The sequence below is a fragment of the Entelurus aequoreus genome, linkage group LG18 (assembly GCF_033978785.1).
Source record: "Entelurus aequoreus isolate RoL-2023_Sb linkage group LG18, RoL_Eaeq_v1.1, whole genome shotgun sequence".
NCBI lineage: Eukaryota > Metazoa > Chordata > Actinopteri > Syngnathiformes > Syngnathidae > Entelurus > Entelurus aequoreus.
The window spans coordinates 5566511-5591510 of record NC_084748.1 but is presented as its reverse complement, the minus strand read 5'-3'; the positions used below and the strand labels follow the sequence as shown (position 1 = coordinate 5591510).

Here is a 25000-nt window from a genome sequence, read left to right as displayed (position 1 = left end):
TATTTCTATAATGTACACTTTTCTTTGTACATTTCTGCTCGCTAGTTTACCGCTTGTGGCTCATCAATAACTAAAAAAGCGTTAAAGCGTTATTATCGCGTTAACTTTGACAGCCCTAATATATATATATATATATATATATATATATATATATATATATATATATATATATATATATATATATATATATATATATATATATATATATATATATATATATATATATAACTTCAAAATGTGTATGTTAGTGCGCTATGATGTTCATTTTTCCCATGGTCTGTGAACACACTGTGTCGGCAGAGAATGAGGAAGTGTTGTGTGTCTACGGAGGGAATACTTGTTGGAATTGGGCCTGTTGTTAGCATAAAATCAGGAATAAAAGCTAAAAAGAGCGTCTTGTTCTGGACGCTACAGTACATTAAATTACTTTATTTTGTTTTCACGTAAAAAAAATTAAAAAAAACATTAATTTTAAAGGTGTGGCGGCTAATATGTTGTTTAAACCTGCTATTTCTATAATGTACACTTTTCTTTGTCATTTCTGCTCGCTAGTTTCTCGCTTGTGGCTCATCAATAACTAAAAAAGCGTTAAAGCGTTATTATCGCGTTAACTTTGACAGCCCTAATATATAAATATATTTATATATATATATATATATATATATATATATATATATCACTTAACTGGTTTTAATGTGTATGTTAGTGTGTTATGATGTTAATTTTTCCCATGGTCTGTGAACACACCGTCTACGAGGGGAATAATGTTGGAATTGGGCCTATTGTTAGCATAAAATTGGCAATAAAAGATAAAAAGAGCGTCTCTTCTCCGGACACTATACTACATTAAATTACTTTATTTTGTTTTGACATAAAAAATAAAAATAACACTAATTTTTAAGGTGTGGCAGCTACTATCTTGCCACAATGGATGACATGAAAGGGAAAGCCCGACAGGTGAGAGCAACTTGTCTTTGCAGGTGACTGACCTGGAGGAGGGGGAGTCATACGTCTTCAGAGTCCGGACCGTCAACGCGCACGGCATCGGTAAACCCTCCATGGTGACCGAGGCCATCTGTGCCAGACTCCCTCCAGGTAAGAACTCCAGAGTAAAAAAAAAAACCTTCAAAGTGTGTACAAATCTGAACCTCATCGGCGCGGCCAGGCACCAAGGAGATCGTGGCGGGCGTGGATGAAGAGACGGGCGACATCTTCCTGTCTCTGGAAGCCTCCGATATCAGCGCTACCTCCGACTTTGTCTGGTCCAAGAACTACAAGCCCATCGGGGAATGTCCTCGTATCGCAGTCACCACCAAGGGCCGCACGTAAGCTCGCTGCTCCTCCCGCCGTTTTGTCTGACACGGTTTCTAGAAAAATTGTCCGTCTGCAGCTCCAGACTGAGTTTCATCAACCCCGATAAGGACGATTTGGGTCGCTACTCCGTGGTCGTCACCGACACGGACGGCGTGTCGGCCAGCCACACCCTGACTGAAGACGGTAAGCTCGCAGCTCGCGTGACGCCGTCCACTACTCGTGCGTTGATCTTCTCCCTCCGCAGCACTGAACGCCATGCTGGAGCTCAGCCAAGCCATCAGGAACCCCGGTGAGTGTCGCCGCTCGGCCACCGGGTGGCGCCACGTGGTCACCGACTAACCCGCCGGCCTTTTGTCCACATGCAGTCGTCCCTCTGAAGCACGGCCTCAACTACGAGGTCTTGGAGAAAGGTCACGTGCGCTTCTGGGTGCAGGCCGTGAAGATCTCGCCGTCGTTGTCGTACAGATTTGTCGTCAACGACAAGGAAGTGACCAGCGGCGAGGTGACGTTCAATTCCCTTTCCATCTTTGCACGCGGACGTTAAGTCCCGTCTTTGTTAGCAAAGCTTTTTGGTGTGTTTAAAAACTCCATTTGTTAAAATACACTCTTTTAAAGTAGAGTGTGTAAAAAAATCTGAATAAAAACATTTTGTGTAAAAACATTCACTGCCAAAAAATTCAGGGCAGAAAAATGCTGTTTAAAAAAAAATCAGTGTATAAAAATTCAGTCTAAAAACAATTAATGCAAAAAATTTAGCGTTAAAAATACAGTGTAAAAATATTTACTGCAGAAAAATATAGTACAGAAAATGTAGTTTGAAATTTTTTTTTAATTATTTGTATAAAATGTCGGTCTAAAAACAATCACTGCAGAAAAATTTAGTGTAAAAATAAAATTCAGTGAATAAAAATGTTGTGTTAAAACATTCGCTGCAAAAAAAATTGGTGCAGGAAGATTTAGTTTAAAAAATTCAGTCCATAAACAATTAATGCAGAAACATTTAGTATTAAAATTTCAGTGTAAAAACATTTACTGCACAAAAATTCAGTGTAAAAAAAATTCAGTTTCAAAAAAATTCAGTATATAAAAAAATCTTTGAAAAAACATTCTCTGCAGAAATGTTCAGTGCAGAAAAATTTTGTGTAAAAATAAAATTCTGTGTATAAAAATTCAGTCAATAAACAATTAATGCAGAAACATCTAGTGTTAAAAATTCAGTGTAAAAACATTTACAAATGTCGGTCTAAAAACAATCACTGCAGAAAATGTTTGAGTAAAAATAAAATTCAGTGTATAAAAAATTTGGTGCAGGAAAATTTAGTTTAAAAAATTCAGTCTATAAACAATTAATGCAGAAACATTTAGTGTTAAAATTTTAGTGTAAAAACATTTACTGCAGAAAAATTGAGTGTAAAAAAAATTAAGTTTAAAAAAAATTGAGTGTAAAAAAAATCTGGTGTATGAAAGTCTTTGAAAAAACATTCTCTGCAGAAATGTTCAGTGCAGAAAAATTTTGTGTATAAATAGAATTCTGTGTAAAAAAAATTCTGTGTATAAAAATTCAGTCTATAAACAATTAATGCAGAAACATTTAGTGTTAAAAATTCAGTGTAAAAACATTTACTGCAGAAAAATATAGTACAGAAAATGTAGTTTAAATTTTTTTTTTTAATTATTTGTATAAAATGTCGGTCTAAAAACAAACACTGCAGAAAAATTTAGTGTAAAAATAAAATTCAGTGTATAAAATATTTGGTGCAGGAAAATTTAGTTTAAAAAATTCAGTCTATAAACAATTAATGCAGAAACATTTAGTGTTAAAATTTCAGTGTAAAAACATTTACTGCAGAAAAATTCAGTGTAAAAAAAATTCAGTTTAAAAAAAATTCAGTGTAAAAAAATAATTCAGTGTATAAAAAAGTATTTGAAAAAACATTCTCTGCAGAAATGTTCAGTGCAGAAAAATTTTGTGTAAAAATAAAATTCTGTGTAAAAAAAATTCTGTGTATAAAAATTCAGTCTATAAACAATTAATGCAAAACATTTAGTGTTAAAAATTCAGTGTAAAAACATTTACTGCAGAAAAATATAGTACAGAAAATGTAGTTTAAAAAATTGTTTTTATTATTTGTATAAAATGTCGGTCTAAAAACAATCACTGCAGAAAAATTTAGTGTAAAAATAAAATTCAGTGAATAAAAATGTTGTGTTAAAACATTTGCCGCAAAAACATTTGGTGCAGGAAAATTTAGTTTAAAAAATTCAGTCTACAAACAATTAATGCAGAAACATTTAGTAATAAAATTTCAGTGTAAAAACATTTACTGCAGAAAAATTCAGTGTAAAAAAAATTCAGTGTAAAAAAAATTCAGTGTATAAAAAAGTCTTTGAAAAAACATTCTCTGCAGAAATGTTCAGTGCAGAAAAATTTTGTGTAAAAATAAAATTCTGTGTAAAAAAATTCTGTGTATAAAAATTCAGTCTATAAACAATTAATGCAGAAACATTTAGTGTTAAAAATTCTGTGTAAAAACATTTACTGCAGAAAAATATAGTACAGAAAATGTAGTTTAAATTTTTTTTTTAATTATTTGTATAAAATGTCGGTCTAAAAACAATCACTGCAGAAAAATTTTGAGTAAAAATAAAATTCAGTGTATAAAAAATTCGGTGCAGGAAAATTTAGTTTAAAAAATTCAGTCTATAAACAATTAATGCAGAAACATTTAGTGTTAAAATTTTAGTGTAAAATCATTTACTGCAGAAAAATTCAGTGTAAAAAATATTAAGTTTAAAAAAAATTGAGTGTAAAAAAAATTCGGTGTATAAAAAAGTCTTTGAAAAAACATTCTCTGCAGAAATGTTCAGTGCAGAAAATTTTTGTGTAAAAATAGAATTCTGTGTAAAAAAAATTCTGTGTATAAAAATTCAGTCTATAAACAATTAATGCAAAACATTTAGTGTTAAAAATTCAGTGTAAAAACATTTACTGCAGAAAAATATAGTACAGAAAATGTAGTTGAAAAAATTGTTTTTATTATTTGTATAAAATGTCGGTCTAAAAACAATCACTGCAGAAAAATTTAGTGTAAAAATAAAATTCAGTGAATAAAAATGTTGTGTTTAAACATTCGCTGCAAAAACATTTGGTGCAGGAAAATTTTGTTTAAAAAAAATCAGTCTATAAACAATTAATGCAGAAACATTTAGTGTTAAAATGTCAGTGTAAAAACATCTACTTGCAGAAAAATTCAGTGTAAAAAAATTCAGTTTAAAAAAAATTCTGTGTATAAAAAAATCTTTGAAAAAAAATTCTCTGCAGAAATGTTCAGTGCAGAAAAATTTTGTGTAAAAATAAAATTCTGTGTATAAAAATTCAGTCTATAAACAATTAATGCAGAAACATCTAGTGTTAAAATTTCAGTGTAAAAACATTTACAAATGTCGGTCTAAAAACAATCACTGCAGAAACATTTTGAGTAAAAATAAAATTCAGTGTATAAAAAATTTGGTGCAGGAAAATTTAGTTTAAAAAATTCAGTCTATAAACAATTAATGCAGAAACATTTAGTGTTAAAATGTCAGTGTAAAAACATTTACTGCAGAAAAATTCAGTGTAAAAAAAGTTAAGTTTAAAAAAAATTCAGTGTAAAAAAAATTCAGTGTATAAAAAAGTCTTTAAAAAAACATTCTCTGCAGAAATGTTCAGTGCAGAAAAATTTTGTGTAAAAATAGAATTCTGTGTAAAAAAAATTCTGTGTATAAAAATTCAGTCTATAAACAATTAATGCAAAACATTTAGTGTTAAAAATTCAGTGTAAAAACATTTACTGCAGAAAAATATAGTACAGAAAATGTAGTTTAAAAAATTGTTTTTATTATTTGTATAAAATGTCGGTCTAAAAACAATCACTGCAGAAAAATTTAGTGTAAAAATAAAATTCAGTGAATAAAAATGTTGTGTTAAAACATTCGCTGCAAAAACATTTCGTGCAGGAAAATTTAGTTTAAAAAAAATCAGTCTATAAACAATTAATGCAGAAACATTTAGTATTAAAATGTCAGTGTAAAAACATCTACTGCAGAAAAATTCAGTGTAAAAAAAATTCAGTTTAAAAAAAATTCAGTGTAAAAAAAATTAAGTGTATAAAAAACTCTTTGAAAAAACATTCCCTGCAGAAATGTTCAGTGCAGAAAATTTTTGTGTAAAAATAAAATTCTGTGTAAAAAAATTCTGTGTATAAAAACAATTAATGCAGAAACATTTAGTGTTAAAAACTTCAGTGTAAAAACATTTACTGCAGAAAAATTCCGTGTAAAAAAAATTCAGTGTATAAAAAAATGTTTGTAAAAACATTCCCTGCGGAAATGTTCAGTGCAGAAAAATTTAGTGTAAAAATAAAATTCAGTGTAAAAAAAATTCAGTGTATAAAAATTCAGTGTTAAAACATTCGCTGCAAAATAAATTCGGTTCAGGAGAATTCAGTTTGAAAAAATGTAGTGTATAAAAATTCAGTCAATAATCAATTAATGCAGAAACATTTAGTGTTAAAATTTCAGTGTAAAAACATTTACTGCAAAAAAATTCAGTGTAAATAAATTCAGTCTAAAAAAAATCAGTGTAAAAAAAATTCAGTGTATAAAAAAATTCAGTGTATAAAAAAATCTTTGTAAAAACATTCCCTGCAGAAATGTTGAGTGCAGAAAAATGTTGTAAAAATAAAATTCAGTGTAAAGAAATTCAGTGTCTATAAACAATTAATGCAGAAAAATGTTGTGTTAAAATTTCAGTGTAAAAACATTTACTGCAGAAAAATTCAGTGTAAAAAAAAAATTCAGTGTATAAAAAAATCTTTGTAAAAATATTCCCTGCAGAAATGTTCAGTGCAGAAAAAATTTGTGTAAAAATAAAATTCTGTGCAAAAAAAAATTGGTGTATAAAGATTTTGTGTTAAAACATTCACTGCAAAATAAATTCGGTGCAGGAGAATTTAGTTTAAAAAAATTCAGTTTAAAAACAATTACTGCAGAAACAATAAGTGTAAAAAAAATTCAGTGTAAAAAAAATTCAGTACAGAAAAATGTAGTTTAAAAAAATTCAGTTTATTAAAATTCAGTTTAAAAACAATTACTGCAGAAACATTCAGTGTAAAAAAATCCTTTACCAGAAGGGTCTTGCTTTTTGAAACACTGAATTTGTATACAAATATTTTTACACACTTCATTTTAAAACACTGTATTTTGCTCACATATTTTTATTCATTGAAACTGTCAGCATGATTTGATGTAAAAAAAAAAATACAAAAATCAGTTACATAAATTCAGTGTAAAAAAAAAAAATTGTGATAAAGACACAAATTAACTTCCATATTTGAACAATTTTAACAAACTTGAGTAGAAAAAGTGTTTTCTGGTGTTGCTGGCAGGGCCACAAGATGAGTCACGACGTGGCCACGGGCGTCATTCAGATGACCGTGGACAATTTCACCAGGGCCAGCGAGGGCACGTACACGGTCCAGATCCACGACGGCAAAGCCAAGGCACAGAGCTCTCTGGTCCTGGTCGGAGACGGTAAACTGGCTCACTTTGTCAAAGTCCTTTTTACTGCCCTCACATTGTCTCATTATTCATCACATATTATATACATGCTTTTTATATACGCTGTAAAAACATATGTGACTTTTACAGTAAAAAAAACTGACAACATTTTACTCTCAAATGTAAACATTTTCTTTTACAGCATATAAATGGAAAAAAAAGTATCGCAGTTTTTACTGCAAAATCTATAATTTTACGGTGTATTACTATAAATCAGGGGGTGTCTAAACTCTTTGACTTGGGGGCCGCATTGGGCTAAAAAATCTGTATTAAGAGTATAAAAAGTTCTACTCCTACCTTGTTTACTTCCGTGACAACCTCTTAAAATGCACCAAACATGAGTAGTGTTGCATTGGTCTTTTTGAACATTTGCATGGTGTTTGGACGTTTTTTGTAATATATTTTTTGCACCATGACTAGGGAAGGTTGTTCGAATCTTACCATCCAAAATCGCTGCCGTTGTGTCCTTGGGCAGGACACTTCACCCTTGCCCCCGGTGCCGCTCACACCGGAGAATGAATGATGAATGAATGAGTTGTAAATATGAATGATGGGTTCTCACTTCTCTGTGAAGCGCTTTGAGTGTCTAGAAAAGCGCTATATAAATCTAATCCATTATTATTATTATTATTATTATTGTGCCATTAAAGATTTGTATGGTGTTTGGACGTTTTTCATAATATCCAAAATGTTCAGTGAGCAGGTTGTGTTATGTGTGAACATGTGTGTTGACATTTATGTAAGGTGGAATTAAAAAAATTGTTTTGCACCATGACTAGGGACGGTTGTTTGGATTGTGTCATTAAATATGCGTATGGTGTTTGGACGTTTTTAATAATATCCACAAAGTTCCGTGAGCAGGTTGTGTTATGTGTGAACATGTGTGTTGACATTTATGTTAATTGCATTTTTTTTTTTTGCACCATGACTAGGGAAGGTTGTTTGGATTGTGTCATTAAAGATTTGTATGATGTTTGGATGTTTTTCGTAATATCCACAAAGTTCAGTGAGCAGGTTGTGTTATGTGTGAACATGCGTGTTGACATTTATTTTAGTTGCATTTTTATTTTTTTTATTTTTTGCACCATGACTAGGGAAGGTTGTTTGGATTGTGTCATTAAATATTTGTATGGTGTTTGGACGTTTTTGATAATATCCACAAAGTTCCGTGAGCAGGTTATGTTATGTGTGAACATGTGTGTTGACATTTATGTTAGTTGCATTTTTTTTTTTTTTTGCACCATGACTAGGGAAGGTTGTCCGGATTGTGTCATTAAAGATTTGTATGGTGTTTGGACGTTTTTCATAATATCCACAAAGTTCTGTGAGCAGGTTGTGTTATGTGTAAACATGTGTGTTGACATTTATGTTAGTTGCATTTTTTTTTTGCACCATGACTAGGGAAGGTTGTTCGGATTGTGTCAGTAAAGATTTGTATGGGTGGGCCACATGTCGTAGTTTGGACACCCCCTGCTATGAATGGAAAAACGATACCAGATTTGTATTCATTTATGGTAAAATTTTGGCGACTGACCTACAGGTTTTTTATGGTAAAAAAATTTTTTTTTACTGTGGATAACTTGCTTTAAAATCCTGACTCAAGCCAATATTTAAGAACTTATTTAGATTTTTAACAAAAAATTGTTTGCTCATTAATATTTGATCAAATTTGAACAACATGAAATTTCTTGCAGTTTGGTATTTTCTCTGTCAAAATGGAAAGTTGAATATATTTAGTAAAAAGAAATGGCGGGCCAGATCTGGCCCCGGGCCTTGAGATTGACACTGTTTTTTTTGTAGATCATGTCTGTGAATCTGGCCAGTGCCTAAAAGTGGAACTGTACGCACTAATATGGTCTTTAATTGGGGCAAAGATTCCTGATTGAAATCCAGCCTTCATTTTGTCTTACGCTGCATTTTTTTTCTGCTTTCTGCTTGCAGTCTTCCTCGCCGCCGTGAAGGAGGCGGAGTTCCAGAGGAGAGAGTACGTCAGGAAGCAAGGCAAGAATAACACACTTTCAGAGAACTGGAAGCATGTTCCCTAAGATTGAAGGTTTATGTTGAAAATTCCTAACCAAAAGAAAACAATTACAACTTTTCCACTACAGAGGGGCCCGGGACCCCCACTCAAATATTCCCACCAAATCAGTCATCGCACCCTTGATATGAATGCTCATTCATAATTACAGTTCAAACCATGTGTTCATCACAAAGAGTAATATTTATTTTACACATAAAACTTAGGCTTAGGTCAGGCTGATTAGAAAAATAAGTACTAACCAGAAAGGACTCTTAAATAACTGATTAAAATATATATATATATATATATATATATATATATATATATATATATATATGCAATTATGTTGTGCTCAAGTAAAATTGATACGGAGATATGTTTCTGAACTGAATTGTCCCCCCAAAAAAAGGAAAATACAGATTCACCACTTTAGTCATAATTTTTGCGCTTAAGAAACTTGAAGCGTCTTCTGTTTGTTGGATGTTGTCATTACTGCCACAAGTGGTGGAAAAGTATATTTCAAGTAAAATTGATACTGAGTATGTTTCTGAACTGAATTGTCCCCCAAAAAAAATGAAAATACAGATTCACCACTTTAGTCATAATATACAGTATATATATATATATATATATATATATATATATATATATATATATATATATATATATATATATATATATATATATATATATATATATATTTCTATTTTGTTTCCATTTATACCCCCATTATTTACTTTTTACTTTTTAAATTCGATCACAACTCTGTACACTGCTGCTGGAATTTTAATTTTTTTCCTGAGGGAACTCTCCTGAAGGAATCAATAAAGTATTATCCATATATATATATATATATATATATATATATATATATATATATATATATATATATATATATATATATATATATATATATATATATATGACTTTATAAACAAAATATGAATTTAAAAAAAAGGAAAAAAGATTTTTTGATGCTAAAGAATATTGATAAATATATATAAATAAATATATATATAAATTTTAAAAATATTACAAATTATATATATATATATATATATATATATATATATATATATATATATATATATATATATATATATATATATATACAGTATATATATTTATTTTAATTTAATTTTTTTATTTTCTTAATTTATTAAAAATATATATATATACGTATATATTTTTATTTTTTTTATTTTTTTTAATTTTTTTATTTTTTTATTTATATATATTTATTTATATATATTTATCGATATTTTTTAGGATCATAAAAATTGTTTTCTCTTTTTTTAAATTCATATTATGTTTATAAAGTCAGTAAATACGTCCCTGGACACATGAGGACTTTGAATATGACCAATGTATGATCCTGTAACTACTTGGTATCGGGTCGATACCTAAATGTGTGGTATCATCCAAAACTATCAAAGAAGAGAAGAATAAGTGATTATTACATTTGAACAGAAGTGTAGATAGAACATGTTAAAACAGAAAATAAGCAGATATTAACAGTAAATGAACAAGTGGATTAATAATCATTTTTTACAGCTTGTCCTTTATAATGTGTACAAAATAATAGGTGTATGAATGACACAATATGTTACTGCATACGTCAGCAGACTAATTAGGAGTCTTTGTTTGTTTACTTACTACTAAAAGACAAGTTGTCTTGTATGTTCACTATTTTATTTAAGGACTAAATTGCAATAATAAACATATGTTTCATGTACCCTAAGATGTTTTGTTCAAATAAAGACAATAATGCCATTTTTTGTGGTGCCCTTTAATTAGAAAAGTATCGAAATATGTTGCAAAATATTAGTATCGGAACAACCCTATTACTGACATATAATATTCATCTTTAAATAGCTTTTACTCATAATCGATATATCGCTTATCGGCGTTTGACTACTAATAATCGGTATCGGCCCTGAAAAACCATATAATCACTGGAACTGCTGACTCGATACCTGACGGTTTGTCCTTCCAGGTGCACACTTCTCCGAGGCGCTGAACTTCGTGGTGACCGAGGACTGCACCGTGATGCTGGCCTGCAAGGTCTCCCGTAGTCCGCACTGTAGTCCGTCTTGACTCGCCCTTCCCGCCAACGCCTGTGTGTCGTCTTTCAGCTGGCCAACGTGAAGAAGGAGACCACCTTCCACTGGTACAAGGAGGACTCCGAGATACTTCCGGAGAGCCCGCCCAGCGTCACGTCGGGGGCCTGCGCTCTTCCCATCCCGCTGGTGAGCCGCCGAGCGCCGTCAGGTTGCTGCCGCTGCACGGGTTCTTAACGCCCCCGGGGGGAATGTTGTAGTTCTCCAGGAAGGACCAGGGCGTCTACAAGGCCGTGGTCGGCGACGAACGCGGAAAGGACACGTCCACGTATGACATTTCAGGACAAGGTACTTCCTGTTGGTGACGTCAGCATGTCAGGCGCCATGTTTGACCCCCTCTCTGTCTCTCTGATTGGCAGTCTTCGATGACATCATCAACGCCATCGCCAGGAATGCCGGTAGGTCTCACCAGCGTGTTGGAAAGCCGGGGCGCCATTTAGAAATCTTTAAAGGCTAAGACCACAGGTGTCAAACTCAAGGCCCGGGGGCCAGATGTGGCCCGCAAACACCTGGAAGTGATATGTGTCAATAAAGTACTTCATATTTTCTCACTAACTTTAATTATTTTTGTCATTTTGACAAAAAAAAATATACGTACTGCTTGAAATTGCATACCTTTTAAGCTTTAATAGCATCCGATGTCAGGTTCAAACACTGATGACATTTATTAAACAAGACAAGAGGCAAAGAATTAAACAGAGACAGAATTCAATTTGGACTCAATTGAGGAGACACGCCTGGACACACTGTACTCTCGTACAGTCTCCAGCACGCTCTGCCAAAAGATTGCGTGCCCCCTTCTTTTATTTTGGACCCTCCCCGACCACATGGCCACCTTTGTTTCCAAAGGACAAAGGTCGCAAAACGCTCACAGAAAAGGTCGTAAACTAATTCACAGGAAAGGTCAGTTCAAAAAGAGTTCGTAAAATAGTTCAAAAAGAGTTCCATAAAATAATTAAAAAAGAGTTCGCAAAATACTTCAAAAAGAGGTCGTCTGGAAATTAGGCAGATCCTGTCATCTCTCCGCTCTGAAGTCCTTGGGCCAGAACAACATCCTTCTGTTGATTACCATACATGAAAGAACACCCCCCCACCCCCCTACACAGTAGAGTTTCACGAGCCTTACTCTTGGTAGGTTTCAAAGAAAGCTTTTGTCTTCTTGCCTGGAACTCATTTCAACACAAAGTTTTTTGTGATAACTTACAATTATTCTACCATCCGATATTGCAACAAAATTACAGTATATTTATCATACTTTCCAAACATGTTTTTGTCTTAATAAAAATAAATAAAAAATACTTAACGTCACTGTCAGGTTCAAACACTGATGACATCTATTAAACAAGACAAGAAGCAAGGAATTAAACAGAGACAGAATTAAATTGTGGCCCAATTTAGGAGAGCGCGTACACCCATACCCTTGTACAGTGTTCCAACACGCTCTGGCGAAAGATTGTACGCCTCCTCTTTTGTTTGGACTTTCCCTGATTGCATGGCAACAGCTGTTTCTAAAGGGACGGGGGGTCGTAAACAGCCGTCGCCTTTGATTACAAAACAGTTCGAAGAAAAGGTCGGTTCAAAGAAGAGGTCGTAAAACAGTTCAAAGAAGAGGTGCCTGGAACTTGGGCAGGTCCTGCTTTCTCTCCGCTTTGTGGTTCTCGGGTCAAGACAAGATATTTCTGTGGATTATAATACATCAAAGAAACAGAACACCTTCATGTTGCTTCCCATCCTACACAGTGGAGTTTTACAAGCCTTCTTGTTGGCAGGATCAAAGACAGTTTTTGTCAACTCATTGAAACACAAAGTTTGGTGGTAACTTAGATACAATTATTCTGACAGTTACAACCAACTACCCATCAAATTAATAAAAATGACAATACATTTTACGTTGTTCTTTACTGCACATTACTGTCAATGGAAAAAAACTACTACTGTTTTTTTTTTTTTGCGTTAAAATTCTGTGACTGAGCTGCCAGTTTTTGACTGTAAAATCTACGGTTGTTGTTTTTAACGGTGTATTACTGTAAATGGAAAAAGGGTACATTTGTTTTTACGGTAGAAAAACTGGCAGCTAAGTTGCCAGAATAAAAAAAGTAACTTGTACTGTTTTTCCATGAACATTATAATGTTGTAAAAAACATCAATTTAACTCAAAAATTCTGGGAACTAAGCTGCCAGGTTTTTCCGTAAAAAAATCCCCCCTAAAAAACAGTTGTACTGTTTTTCCATTTACCGTAAAATTTTGTAAAAACTTTTTTTTAAAAGCTATATTTTACAGTAAAATTTTGTAAATGTAAAGTTTTTACTGAAAAATCGACAATCTACTTAAAACAATTTATATAATTAATGATGAAATCCTAAAAAGTGTTAGCGCTGTAAATATTGTACTTATTACGCACCAGCTGTTTGAATGTAACATGCATCTTAGTTGTAGTTTTTATTACCAAATGTGGAGGTGTTGAAATCGCCATGTAAACTTGCTAATGTCAATAGCAAAGTCAAGTCATACATTTTTTTTAATATTCAAAAAAAAAGTTTTTTATTTAAAAACTATTAATAAAGAGATAATTATGATCACTACTGTGTTATATCTTCTTTTATTAAATCAAATCAAATCAACTTTATTTATAAAGCACATTTAAAATTGACCACAGGGGTAGCCAAAGTGCTGTACAATGGGCAGGTTCAAAGATAATACGAGAACCGAGCAAACACAACACAACACAAACAGAACACGATACAAAATAAATAAATATAACATAAAAACATAAAAACAGGTTGACAGCAGGTGTATTATGGGGCGCCATTGCAGGATGGATATCACTCAGTGTTAAAAGCCATGGAATAAAAGTATGTTTTTAAGAGAGATTTAAAAACAGGAAGAGAGGCGGCTTGTCTAACACTCAGAGGTAGGTCGTTCCAGAGCTTGGGAGCAGCAGCGGCGAAAGCTCTGTCACCTCTAATTATCTAAAAAGTATGAGATTAAATAGAAATTACAGATGCAAGTCCAAGACGTTAGATGGCAGTAGTGTATAGTTTTTTGTTGTTGTTGCGCCCTAAAAAGTGTTAACATGCTGGCTTTTCAACTTTGCGCCTATAACAATCCGGATGGTTCTTTTCCTCTTTGGTCCGCAGGACACGACGTCCACAGTTTCCAAAAACCATTTGAAATGTGGACTCGTCAGACCACAGAACACTTTTCCACTTTGCAGCAGTCCATCTTAGATGAGCTCGGGCCCAGCGAAGCCGGCGGCATTTCTGGGTGTTGTTGATAAATGGCTTTTGCTTTGCATGGTAGAGTTTTAACTTGCACTTAGAGATGTAGCGACCAACTGCAGTTACTGACAGTGGGTTTCTGAAGTGTTCCTGAGCCCATGTGGTGATATCCTTTACACACTGATGTCGCTTTTTGATGCAGTATTGCCTGAGGGATAGAAGGTCCGTAATATCATGGCTTACGTGCAGTGATTTCTCCAGATTCTCTGAACCTTTTGATGGATATATATATAAAAATATATGTGTAAAGCATATACAGTATAAACCAGGAGTCACCAACCTTTTTGAAAGCAAGAGCTACTTCTTGGGTAGTGATTAATGCGAAGGGCTACCAGTTTGATACACACTTAAATACATTTCCAGAAATTGCCAATTTGCTCAATTGACCTTTAACTCTATGTTATTATTAATAATTAATGATATTTACACTTAATTGAACAGTTTAAAAGAGGAGAAAACACGAAAAAAATTACAATTACATTTTGAAACATAGTTTATCTTCAATTTCGACTCTTTAAAATTCAAAATTCAACCGAAAAAAAGAAGAGAAAAACTAGCTAATTCGAATCTTTTTGAAAAAATTACAAAAAAGAATTTATGGAACATCATTAGTAATTTTTCCTGATTAAGATTAATTTTAGAATTTTGATGACATGTTTTAAATAGGTTAAAATCCAATCTGCACTTTGTTAGAATATATAACAAATTGGACCAAGCTATATTTCTAACAAAGACAAATCATTATTTCTTCTATATATAACAAAAAAATTTTTTAATAAGATTTAAATTTCATTCTACAGATTTTCTAGATTTGCCAGAATAATTTTTTTGAATTTTAATCATAATAAGTTTGAAGAAATTTTTCACAAATATTCTTCGTCGAAAAAACAGAAGCTAAAATGAAAAATTAAATTAAAATGTATTTATTATTCTTTACAATAAAAAAAAAAAATTTACTTGAACATTGATTTAAATTGTCAGGAAAGAAGAGGAAGGAATTTAAAAGGTAAAAAGGTATATGTGTTTAAAAATCCTAAAATCATTTTTAAGGTTGTATTTTTTCTCTAAAATTGTCTTTCTGAAAGTTATAAGAAGCAAAGTAAAACAATTAATGAATTTATTTAAACAAGTGAAGACCAAGTCTTTAAAATATTTTCTTGGATTTTCAAATTTTATTTGAGTTTTGTCTCTCTTAGAATTAAAAATGTCGGGCAAAGCGAGACCAGCTTGCTAGTAAATAAATAACATTTAAAAAATAGAGGCAGCTCCCTGGTAAGTGCTGCTATTTGAGCTATTTTTAGAACAGGCCAGCGGGCTACTCATCTGGTCCTTACGGGCTACCTGGTGCCCGCGGGCACCGCGTTGGTGACCCCTGGTATAAACGATGGCCAGTGTATTTATATTGATGTCATTCCAGGTGAGTCGGCCTCTGACATAGTGCTCCAGTGTACTCCGGAGGGCATCCGTCTGCAGTGCTACATGAACTACTACACGGAGGAGATGAAGACCGTATGGAAGCACAGGTAGGTTGCCTTCAAATCCAGCAGGTTTTTGTCAAAAAACTCCACACAAGTTGTCAACTTTCCAAATGCTCCCTTTAAGCCCCGCCTCCCAAAGACCAAGTCTGCCCTGGTCGGCCAGGTGGTCCTTCTTGAACCTTTCCTTAGTCCTAAAACCCTTAGTACCCCTCCAGGCCTGTAGGTGGAGACGCGTGTCGGCAGCAAGCCCGGCAGACAAACTAGTCAAATAAAACAAGTTTTTGTGGAGTTTTGACGGACAGGAAGTCACCTGACGTGTCGACTAACGCCGCCAAAAGTGTGATGGCGAACACGTGACCGCGCTGTCGTCCTCTACAGGGAGAGCAAGATCGCCTCCTCCGAAAAGATGAGGATCGGCGGCACGTCGGAGATGGCCTGGATGCAAGTGTGCGACCCCTCGGACAGGGAGAAGGGTCTCTACACCATGGAGATCTATGACGGCGTGAAGACTCACTCCAGGACCTTTGACCTCTCTGGACAGGGTGAGGCTTCAACGTGTCATGTCCAACTTACAATTTCATCAAATACCTTCTTTCTCTGCAGCGTACACTGACGCCTACGAAGAGTACCTGAGACTCAAGTGAGTCATTTCTTTCATAAATACATATTTCATACTTATTACCTATCAATATTTACAATGTTATTACCTATCAATATTTACAATGTTATTACCTATCAATATTTACAATATTATTACCTATCAATATTTACAATGTTATTACCTATCAATATTTACAATGTTATTACCTATCAATATTTACAATATTATTACCTATCAATATTTACAATATTATTACCTATCAATATTTACAATATTATTACCTATCAATATTTACAAGGTTATTACCTATCAATATTTACTATCTTATGACCTATCAATATTTACCATGTTATTGCCTGTCAATATTTACCATGTTATTACCTGTCAATATTTACCATGTTATTATCTATCAATATTTACAATATTACCGGTATTACCTATCAATATTTACAATATTATTACCTATCAATATTTACAAGGTTATTACCTATCAATATTTACAATATTATTACCTATCAATATTTACAATCTTATAACCTATCAATATTTACAATATTACCTATCAATATTTACAATGTTATTACCTATCAATATTTACCATATTACCTATCAATATTTACAATGTTATTACCTATCAATATTTACAATGTTATTACCTATCAATATTTACAAGGTTATTACCTATCAATATTTACAATATTATTACCTATCAATATTTACAAGGTTATTACCTATCAATATTTACAATATTATTACCTATCAATATTTACTATCTTATAACCTATCAATATTTACCATGTTATTGCCTGTCAATATTTACCATGTTATTACCTGTCAATATTTACCATGTTATTATCTATCAATATTTACAATATTACCGGTATTACCTATCAATATTTACAATATTATTACCAATCAATATTTACGAGGTTATTACCTATCAATATTTACAATATTATTACCTATCAATATTTACAATCTTATAACCTATCAATATTTACAATATTACCTATCAATATTTACCATGTTATTACATATCAATATTTAAAATGGTATTACCTATCAATATTTACAATCTTATAACCTATCAATATTTACAATATTACCTATCAATATTTACAATGTTATTACATATCAATATTTAAAATGGTATTACCTATCAATATTTACAATGTCATTACCTGTCAATATTTACAATGTTATTACCTATCAATATTTAAAATATTATTACCTATCAATATTTATAATATTACCTGTCAATATTTACTATGTTATTACCTATCAATATTTACCATGTTATTACCTATCAATATTTACCATGTTATTACCTATCAATATTTACAATCTTATAACCTATCAACATTTATAATATTACCTGTCAATATGTACCATATTACCTATCAATATTTACCATATTACCTATCAATATTTACAATGTTATGACCTATTAATATTTACAATATTATTACCTATCAATATTTACAATATTACCTATCAATATTTAAAATGTTATTACCTATCAATATCTACCATGTTATTACCTATCAAAATTTACCATGTTATTACCTATCAATATTCACAATGTCATTACCTATCAATATTTACAATGTCATTACCTGTCAATATTTACCATGTTATCACCTATCAATATTTACCCTGTTATTACCTATCGATACCTACAATGTTATTACCTATCAATATTTACCATGTTATTACCTATCAATATTTACCATGTTATTACCTATTAATATGTACAATGTTATAACCTATCAATATGTACAATGTTATTACCTATCAATATTTACAATGTTATTACCTATCAATATTTACAATTGTATTACCTATTAATATTTCCCATGTTATTACCTATCAATATTTACCATATCATTACCTACCAATACCTACAATGTCATTATTACCTGTCAATATTTATAATGTTATCACCTATCAATATTTACCATGTTATTACCTATCAATATTTACCATATTATTACCTATCAATACCTACAATGTTATTACCTATTAATATTTACCATGTTATTACCTACCAATATTTGCAAGGTTGTTACCTAACAATATTTACAGTGTTATTACCTATCAATATTTACAATGTTTTAACTTATCAATATTTACAATGTTATAACTTATCAATATTTACAATATTATTACCTATCAATATTTACAATGTTATTACCTATCAATATTTACTCTGTTGTAACTGATCAATACTTCCACTCTTCCCACTTGTGTGATTGTCTTCCCCTTCAGGGCGGCTGCCTTTGCAGAGAAAAGTGAGTATTTCAACCTTCGCCTCCTTTTTTTGCAACATTGGGAAGTTTGATCTCTCTGAGGTCTGGCCGATGTCTTGTGGTCCTGAATCCCAAGTCCACGTGCGCCTTGTGTCCCCTCAGACCGCGGCAGAGTGATGGGCGGTCTGCCTGACGTGGTCACCATCATGGAGCAGAAGGTGGGTGCATGGCGTGCTCACACCTTGACTTGTTGGCTTCAGGTAAAGCTCAAGTTCCCCGGCAGCATTCCGAAGAGACCGGGCCGGAGCTGCGACAGGAAGTAAACACGCCACACCCTCCTAAAGTTGGTGTGAGGCAGATGTGGACACAAAGAGCACATCAGCTTCATTCCACTCAACAAAACATGCATGTAAACATGTTGCTCGGGTAGTGGTTCACGGGGTGTGGTGCACCTGTAAGCTATAAGGTCAAAATGCATTGGATTACCTACAATTAGCATGCCGGCAGGTGTTCGTTGTTACCAAATCGGTGCTGGTGTTGCCCGTACACATGAGAACACTCATTGACCTTTGGTTTCTTCTAGTCCCTGAGTCTGACCTGCACCGTGTGGGGAGAGCCCACTCCCGAGGTCACCTGGTTCAAGAACGAACAGGAAGTGGCCTCCAACGAGCATACCAGGATCACGTTCGACGGCGGTAAGTTTGCCAGCATGGTCATCAACCAAGTGACGCCCGAAGACTCCGGCAAGTACAGCATCAACGTGCGCAACAAGTACGGCGGCGAGTTTGTTGAGATCACCGTCAGCGTGTACAGGCCCGGCGACAAAATCCCCGAGGCCAAGCTGGGGCAGCCCAAAATGGCCACGCCCGTCGTCACTCCTGGGCGTCCTAAGTCCCCTACACCCCCCTCCAAGTCGCCTACCCGTAAATCTCCAACCCGGGCCCCGAAATCCCCAACTCCAACCTCAAAATCTCCAACCGCAGCCCCGAAATCTCCAACCGCAGCCCCGAAATCTGCAACTGAAGCCCCGAAATCTGCAACCGAAGCCCCGAAATCTCCAACCCCAGCTCCGAAATCCCCACCTTCGACCCCGAAATCTCCAACCCCAGCTGTGAAATCCCCAACCCCGGCCCCGAAATCCCCAACCCCGGCCCCGAAATCTCCAACCCCGGCCCCGAAATCTCCGACCCCGGCTCCCCCGAAATCTCCGACCCCGGCTCCGAAATCTCCAGCCACTACCCCGCTATCTCCAGGAGTCAAGTCTCCGACTCCTTCGGCAAAGGCCCCAACTGCACCCCCAAAGTCCCCATCCTCCTCCCCTGCTCGCAGCACCAAGTCTCCCACCCCGTCCAGATTGGTGAAGTCTCCAACCCCAGCCAGGAAGTAGGCGACGCTCGCCCGCGAGTTTTAGCATGACTGCAGAAGTTAAAGTTGAAAGTTTGAAAAAGTAAAAACTGAACTTTTACGGCGGTTGCTAGCAGATGTTTCTGATACGTGTTCAAAGATGCACCTTCCACTCGTCCGTGGTAGTGGAATGCCTTGATTCATTGGGGGTACTGAAATGTGATGAACAGTTTTGGTTTGTGCCACCGTTAGAAAGTCCTCCCGAGTAGTCAGCTGACAGGAAGTAAACCCGAGTCCTGCGAGTTAGCAGCTTAGCAAGTTTCTTCTTCTACATCTGGGATGTTTTTGGATGTGTGACTTCCTGCTTCCCCCCCCCCCCCAATAAACCATACCTGACGTATCAACGTGGTCTTTGTGAGTGGTGTCATCTCTCCGGCTGCTGGCTGAACAAACCTGCTCCGGGCCTGCAGGAAAGTGGGCGTGGCCTGTCACTGTGTGTGTGTGTGTGTGTGTGCACAGCAGGTACAACAGGCTGATCCACACCTCGTACGCGGGACACGATGCAGGACTTCACATCACAACTCTCCGAGTCCTCTCAGGAGACCTGAGGCCGGCCGGACCAAAACCGAGTAAGTGCGTCTCCTTCCGCGAGGATGAGCGGGTGTGTTGACCAAGTGTTGGGATGTGTGACGGCGTGAGACTCGCCTCATGTTTACTCGCACTCGACAGACTGGTTCCACATCTTTGCTTAACGTATTAGTGGCTCTGGCAGCACCACGTTCACTTTCCAGAAAGAAGTGGACGAATAGGAAGAACCATGCTGGGGTGATGCGATCCAAAGACCTCATGAGGGAACATCAAGTGGACTTGTAGCCTTGAAGGTATGCACATAGGCGAAGTGGACTTTGAGTAGATTCTGGAGGTGACTGACCTGCTTGTGGTCTATCTAGTCTTCATCGGGTCAAGTGCAGTCATGGCGTCCAACGAGTCCAACTTGTCGTGCATATCGTCGCTGAAGGACGACGAATGCCCGCCCTACGTCCAGCCGCACTACAAGGAGTCCTACCGTCTGGCAATCTACGCTCTGCTGTGCGGCGGGAAAACCGCCTACGAGGACTTCCTGCAGGCGGAGCAGATCAGCCACTTCCTGTCCGAGGAGGAGATCCTCTTCATCCTGGACAATGCCGAGGTGCCCGTCGTGGAGGACGATCCGGAGGGGCGGCGGCCGTTGGGAGGCGAGCCGAACCCGTCCACCTACTTCCCCGTGGAGTCCGACGAGGAGGTGCCGGACCTGGACCTGGGCTGGCCTGAGGTCAAGCTGGATGACCTGGACACCAGCATCAGCCTGCTGTTCCACCCGCCCAGACTCAACACCCCCACCATCAAGGAGGTGGTCCGCAAGCAGATCCAGGAGGCCAAGCAGGTGAGCCTCATGAGTCACGTGCACAATTCGGGATGGGTACTGAATATGGTACTTATAAGTCACAAACCAAATCCCGCTGGTAGTGCCGGGCACGGATTCACGTAGAATCCAACAGTGCCATGTTTTGGTACCTGGTTTGCGTGTGACGTCTGCGATCCCTCCAGCAGCACTGATACTTTATTCAACTCCATCAGCCAACGTATCTCAACATAATGTTGCAATTTATCAATTGATTGATTGATTGAGACTTTTATTAGTAGGTTGCACAGTGAAGTACATATTCCGTACAATTGACCACTAAATGGTAACACCCGAATAAGTTTTTCAACTTGTTTAAGTCGGGGTCCACTTAAATTGATTCATGATACAGATATATACTATCATATATACTATCATCATAATACAGTCATCACACAAGATAATCACATTGAATTATTTACATTATTTACAATCAGGAGTGTGGAGGGGGGGTGGGGTGGGGGGGTGGGGATATGGACATCAAGTAGTGGACATAGAGAGAGAGAGAGAGAGAGAGAGAGATCAGAAGGCATAAGAAAAAGAATCTGCATTTGATTGTTTACATTTGATTATTAGCAATCCGGGGAGGGTGTTAGTTTAGGGTTGTAGCTGCCTGGAGGTGAACTTTTATAGCGGTTTTGAAGGAGGATAGAGATGCCCTTTCTTTTATACCTGTTGGGAGCGCATTCCACATTGATGTGGCATAGAAAGAGAATGAGTTAAGACCTTTGTTAGTTCGGAATCTGGGTTTAACGTGGTTAGTGGAGCACCCCCTGGTGTTGTGGTTATGGCGGTCATTTACGTTAAGGAAGTAGTTTGACATGTACTTCGGTATCAGGGAGGTGTAGCGGATTTTATAGACTAGGCTCAGTGCAAGTTGTTTAACTCTGTCCTCCACCTTGAGCAGTATCAAAGTGGTTGACTCAATGCACTAGCTTGATGCTAATGACTAGCATTAGCAAGTTTACATGGCGATTTTAACACCTCCAAATGTATTAATGAAAACTAAAACTGTGACGCACGTTACAATCAAACAGCTGGTGCGTAATAAGCGCAATACTTACAGTACGAACACTTTGTAGGGCGCGACAGACTGACCAACATAAACTATACACTACCGCCAATGACGACTACAACTAAGACGTACATTACAATCAAACAGCTGGTGCGTTATAAGCACAATACTTATAGTACGAACACTTTGTAGGGCGCGACAGACTGACCAACATAAACTATACACTACCGCCAATGACGACTACAACTAAGACGCACATTATAATCAAACAGCTGGTGCGTAATAAGCACAATACTTACAGTACGAACACTTTGTAGGGCGCGACAGACTGACCAACATAAACTATACACTACCGCCAATGACGACTACAACTAAGACGCACATTACAATCAAACAGCTGGTGCGTAATAAGCACAATACTTACAGTACGAACACTTTGTAGGGCGCGACAGACTGACCAACATAAACTATACACTACCGCCAATGACAACTACAACGAAGACGCACATTACAATCAAACAGCTGGTGCGTAATAAGCACAATACTTACAGTACGAACACTTTGTAGGGCGCAACAGACTGACCAACATAAACTATACACTACCGCCATCCAACACCTGGGACATGCGACTGTAAATGAGACTCAGAGATGTGGTTATAAATAAAACAAGATAGCATCTGGACAGCGGTTAGCATAGTCAGCTCATTAATAAATGTTGCAATAATAAACTAATACATTTTATTATCATAAACAATATCTATTAGCACACACAAAAGTACGGTAAATTGTTATTGTTGAGTAGCAATAATTGGTCCCCATCCCCGTGCATAATGTTGCTCGTTCGTCAAACAACACGTGTTTGGATGTGTTTACGTCGTCACCATGGCAACATGAGGACAAAGCGTTCCGATCACTTTTTGGATCAGGACCAAATTGTTGTCCTCCGTAGATACACAACTCATGTCTAAATTCACACAACTGGAGGAAAAGGTTGAACTTGTGTGCTAATTTTGATTTAAAAAAATTATGATTTCTGGGCTCGTAGCTCTTTTGTGGTTTTGTGGGACGGACCGTCGACGACCTTTAAACCAGGGGTGTCCAAAGTGCGGCCCGCATCTTCTGTTCTAGGGACAAAATAAACACAGCCCGGATTGGAACATTACCCAAAAAAAATTTAAAAAAATAAATAAATAAATAAAAATTTAAAAATTTAAAAAAAAAACGAAACTGGCCCTATAGGGCTTGAAAGTGTTGCGTGGTAACGCAATGCATCATGGGTCTTGCTGGCATCTTCATAACATATTTACAAGACTCTGTCCTAAATATGTGTTTTTTTGTTTTTTTTTGTTTTGTTTTTTAATTTGTTTTTTTAATATATTTTTTTATTATTTTTTTTATTTTTTTTTGCACTTTTTTATTTTTTATTTTATTTATTTATTTTTTTTCTTTGCACTTTTTATTTTAATAAACAAATACAAACAAAATATATACGTGTTATATAAATTAATATATAAATAAATATATTATGTATAATATATATATGTATATATCGTACAATATATATAAATTATATCTATGTATTTTTTATATATATATATATATATATATATATATATATATATATATATACATATATCAAATATAATATGTATCTCTATTTATACATATATTATACACACACACCTATATATATATATATATATATATATATATATATATTACACACACATATATGTATCTAAATATATGTATAAATCACATATATATAGTATATATTATACACACATCTATATATTATACACATATCTATATATCTATATATATTACACACACATCTATATATCTATATCTATATATATATATTTCACATATATATAATGTATATTACACACACATCTATCTATCCATATATATATATATATATATATATATATATATATATATATATATATATATATATATATATATATATATATATATATATATATATATATATATTACACACACATCTATGTATCTAAATATATATATAAATCACATATATATAGTATATATTATACACACACATCTATGTATCTAAATATATATATAAATCACATATATATAGTATATATTATACACACATCTATATATATATTACACACACACATCTATATATTATACACATATCTATATATCTATATATATTACACACACATCTATATATTATACACATATCTATATTTCTATATATATTACACACACATCTATACATCTATATCTATATATATATTTCACATATATATAATGTATATTACACACACATCTATATATATATATATCTATCTATATATATATATATATATATATATATATATATATATATATATATATATATATATATATATATATATATATATATATATATATATGATCCCCCTGGGAGGAGCTGGACCAAATGGCTGGGGAGAAGGAAGTCTGGGCTTCCCTGCTTAGGCTGCTGCCCCCGCGACCCGACCTCGGATAAGCGGAAGAAGATAGATGGATAAAAAAATACAAACA

At 34.7% G+C, this 25000-nt stretch overlaps 2 protein-coding genes across 5 annotated transcripts in view; both read left to right on the top strand.

The window, feature by feature from the left end:
- Positions 1-20418, top strand: part of LOC133633727 (myomesin-2-like) — a 127032-nt gene extending 106614 nt beyond the window's left edge. For all 4 annotated transcript variants that reach the window (XM_062026384.1, XM_062026383.1, XM_062026381.1 and 1 more), the window contains exons 17-33: positions 981-1095; positions 1166-1325; positions 1391-1497; positions 1559-1603; positions 1680-1816; positions 6741-6885; positions 8854-8913; positions 10929-10996; positions 11068-11181; positions 11253-11340; positions 11412-11450; positions 15749-15854; positions 16188-16351; positions 16413-16449; positions 18679-18701; positions 18822-18877; positions 19243-20418. In XM_062026384.1, coding sequence (XP_061882368.1) covers positions 981-1095; positions 1166-1325; positions 1391-1497; positions 1559-1603; positions 1680-1816; positions 6741-6885; positions 8854-8913; positions 10929-10996; positions 11068-11181; positions 11253-11340; positions 11412-11450; positions 15749-15854; positions 16188-16351; positions 16413-16449; positions 18679-18701; positions 18822-18877; positions 19243-20046 — 2268 coding nt within the window. In that variant the 3' untranslated portion in view covers positions 20047-20418. The remainder of the gene's footprint in view (positions 1-980; positions 1096-1165; positions 1326-1390; positions 1498-1558; positions 1604-1679; positions 1817-6740; positions 6886-8853; positions 8914-10928; positions 10997-11067; positions 11182-11252; positions 11341-11411; positions 11451-15748; positions 15855-16187; positions 16352-16412; positions 16450-18678; positions 18702-18821; positions 18878-19242) is intronic.
- Positions 20419-20561: 143 nt separating this feature from the next.
- Positions 20562-25000, top strand: part of LOC133633723 (protein FAM83B-like) — a 21281-nt gene continuing 16842 nt past the window's right edge. The window contains exons 1-2 of the mRNA XM_062026375.1: positions 20562-20884; positions 20954-21426. Coding sequence (XP_061882359.1) covers positions 20977-21426 — 450 coding nt within the window. The 5' untranslated portion in view covers positions 20562-20884; positions 20954-20976. The remainder of the gene's footprint in view (positions 20885-20953; positions 21427-25000) is intronic.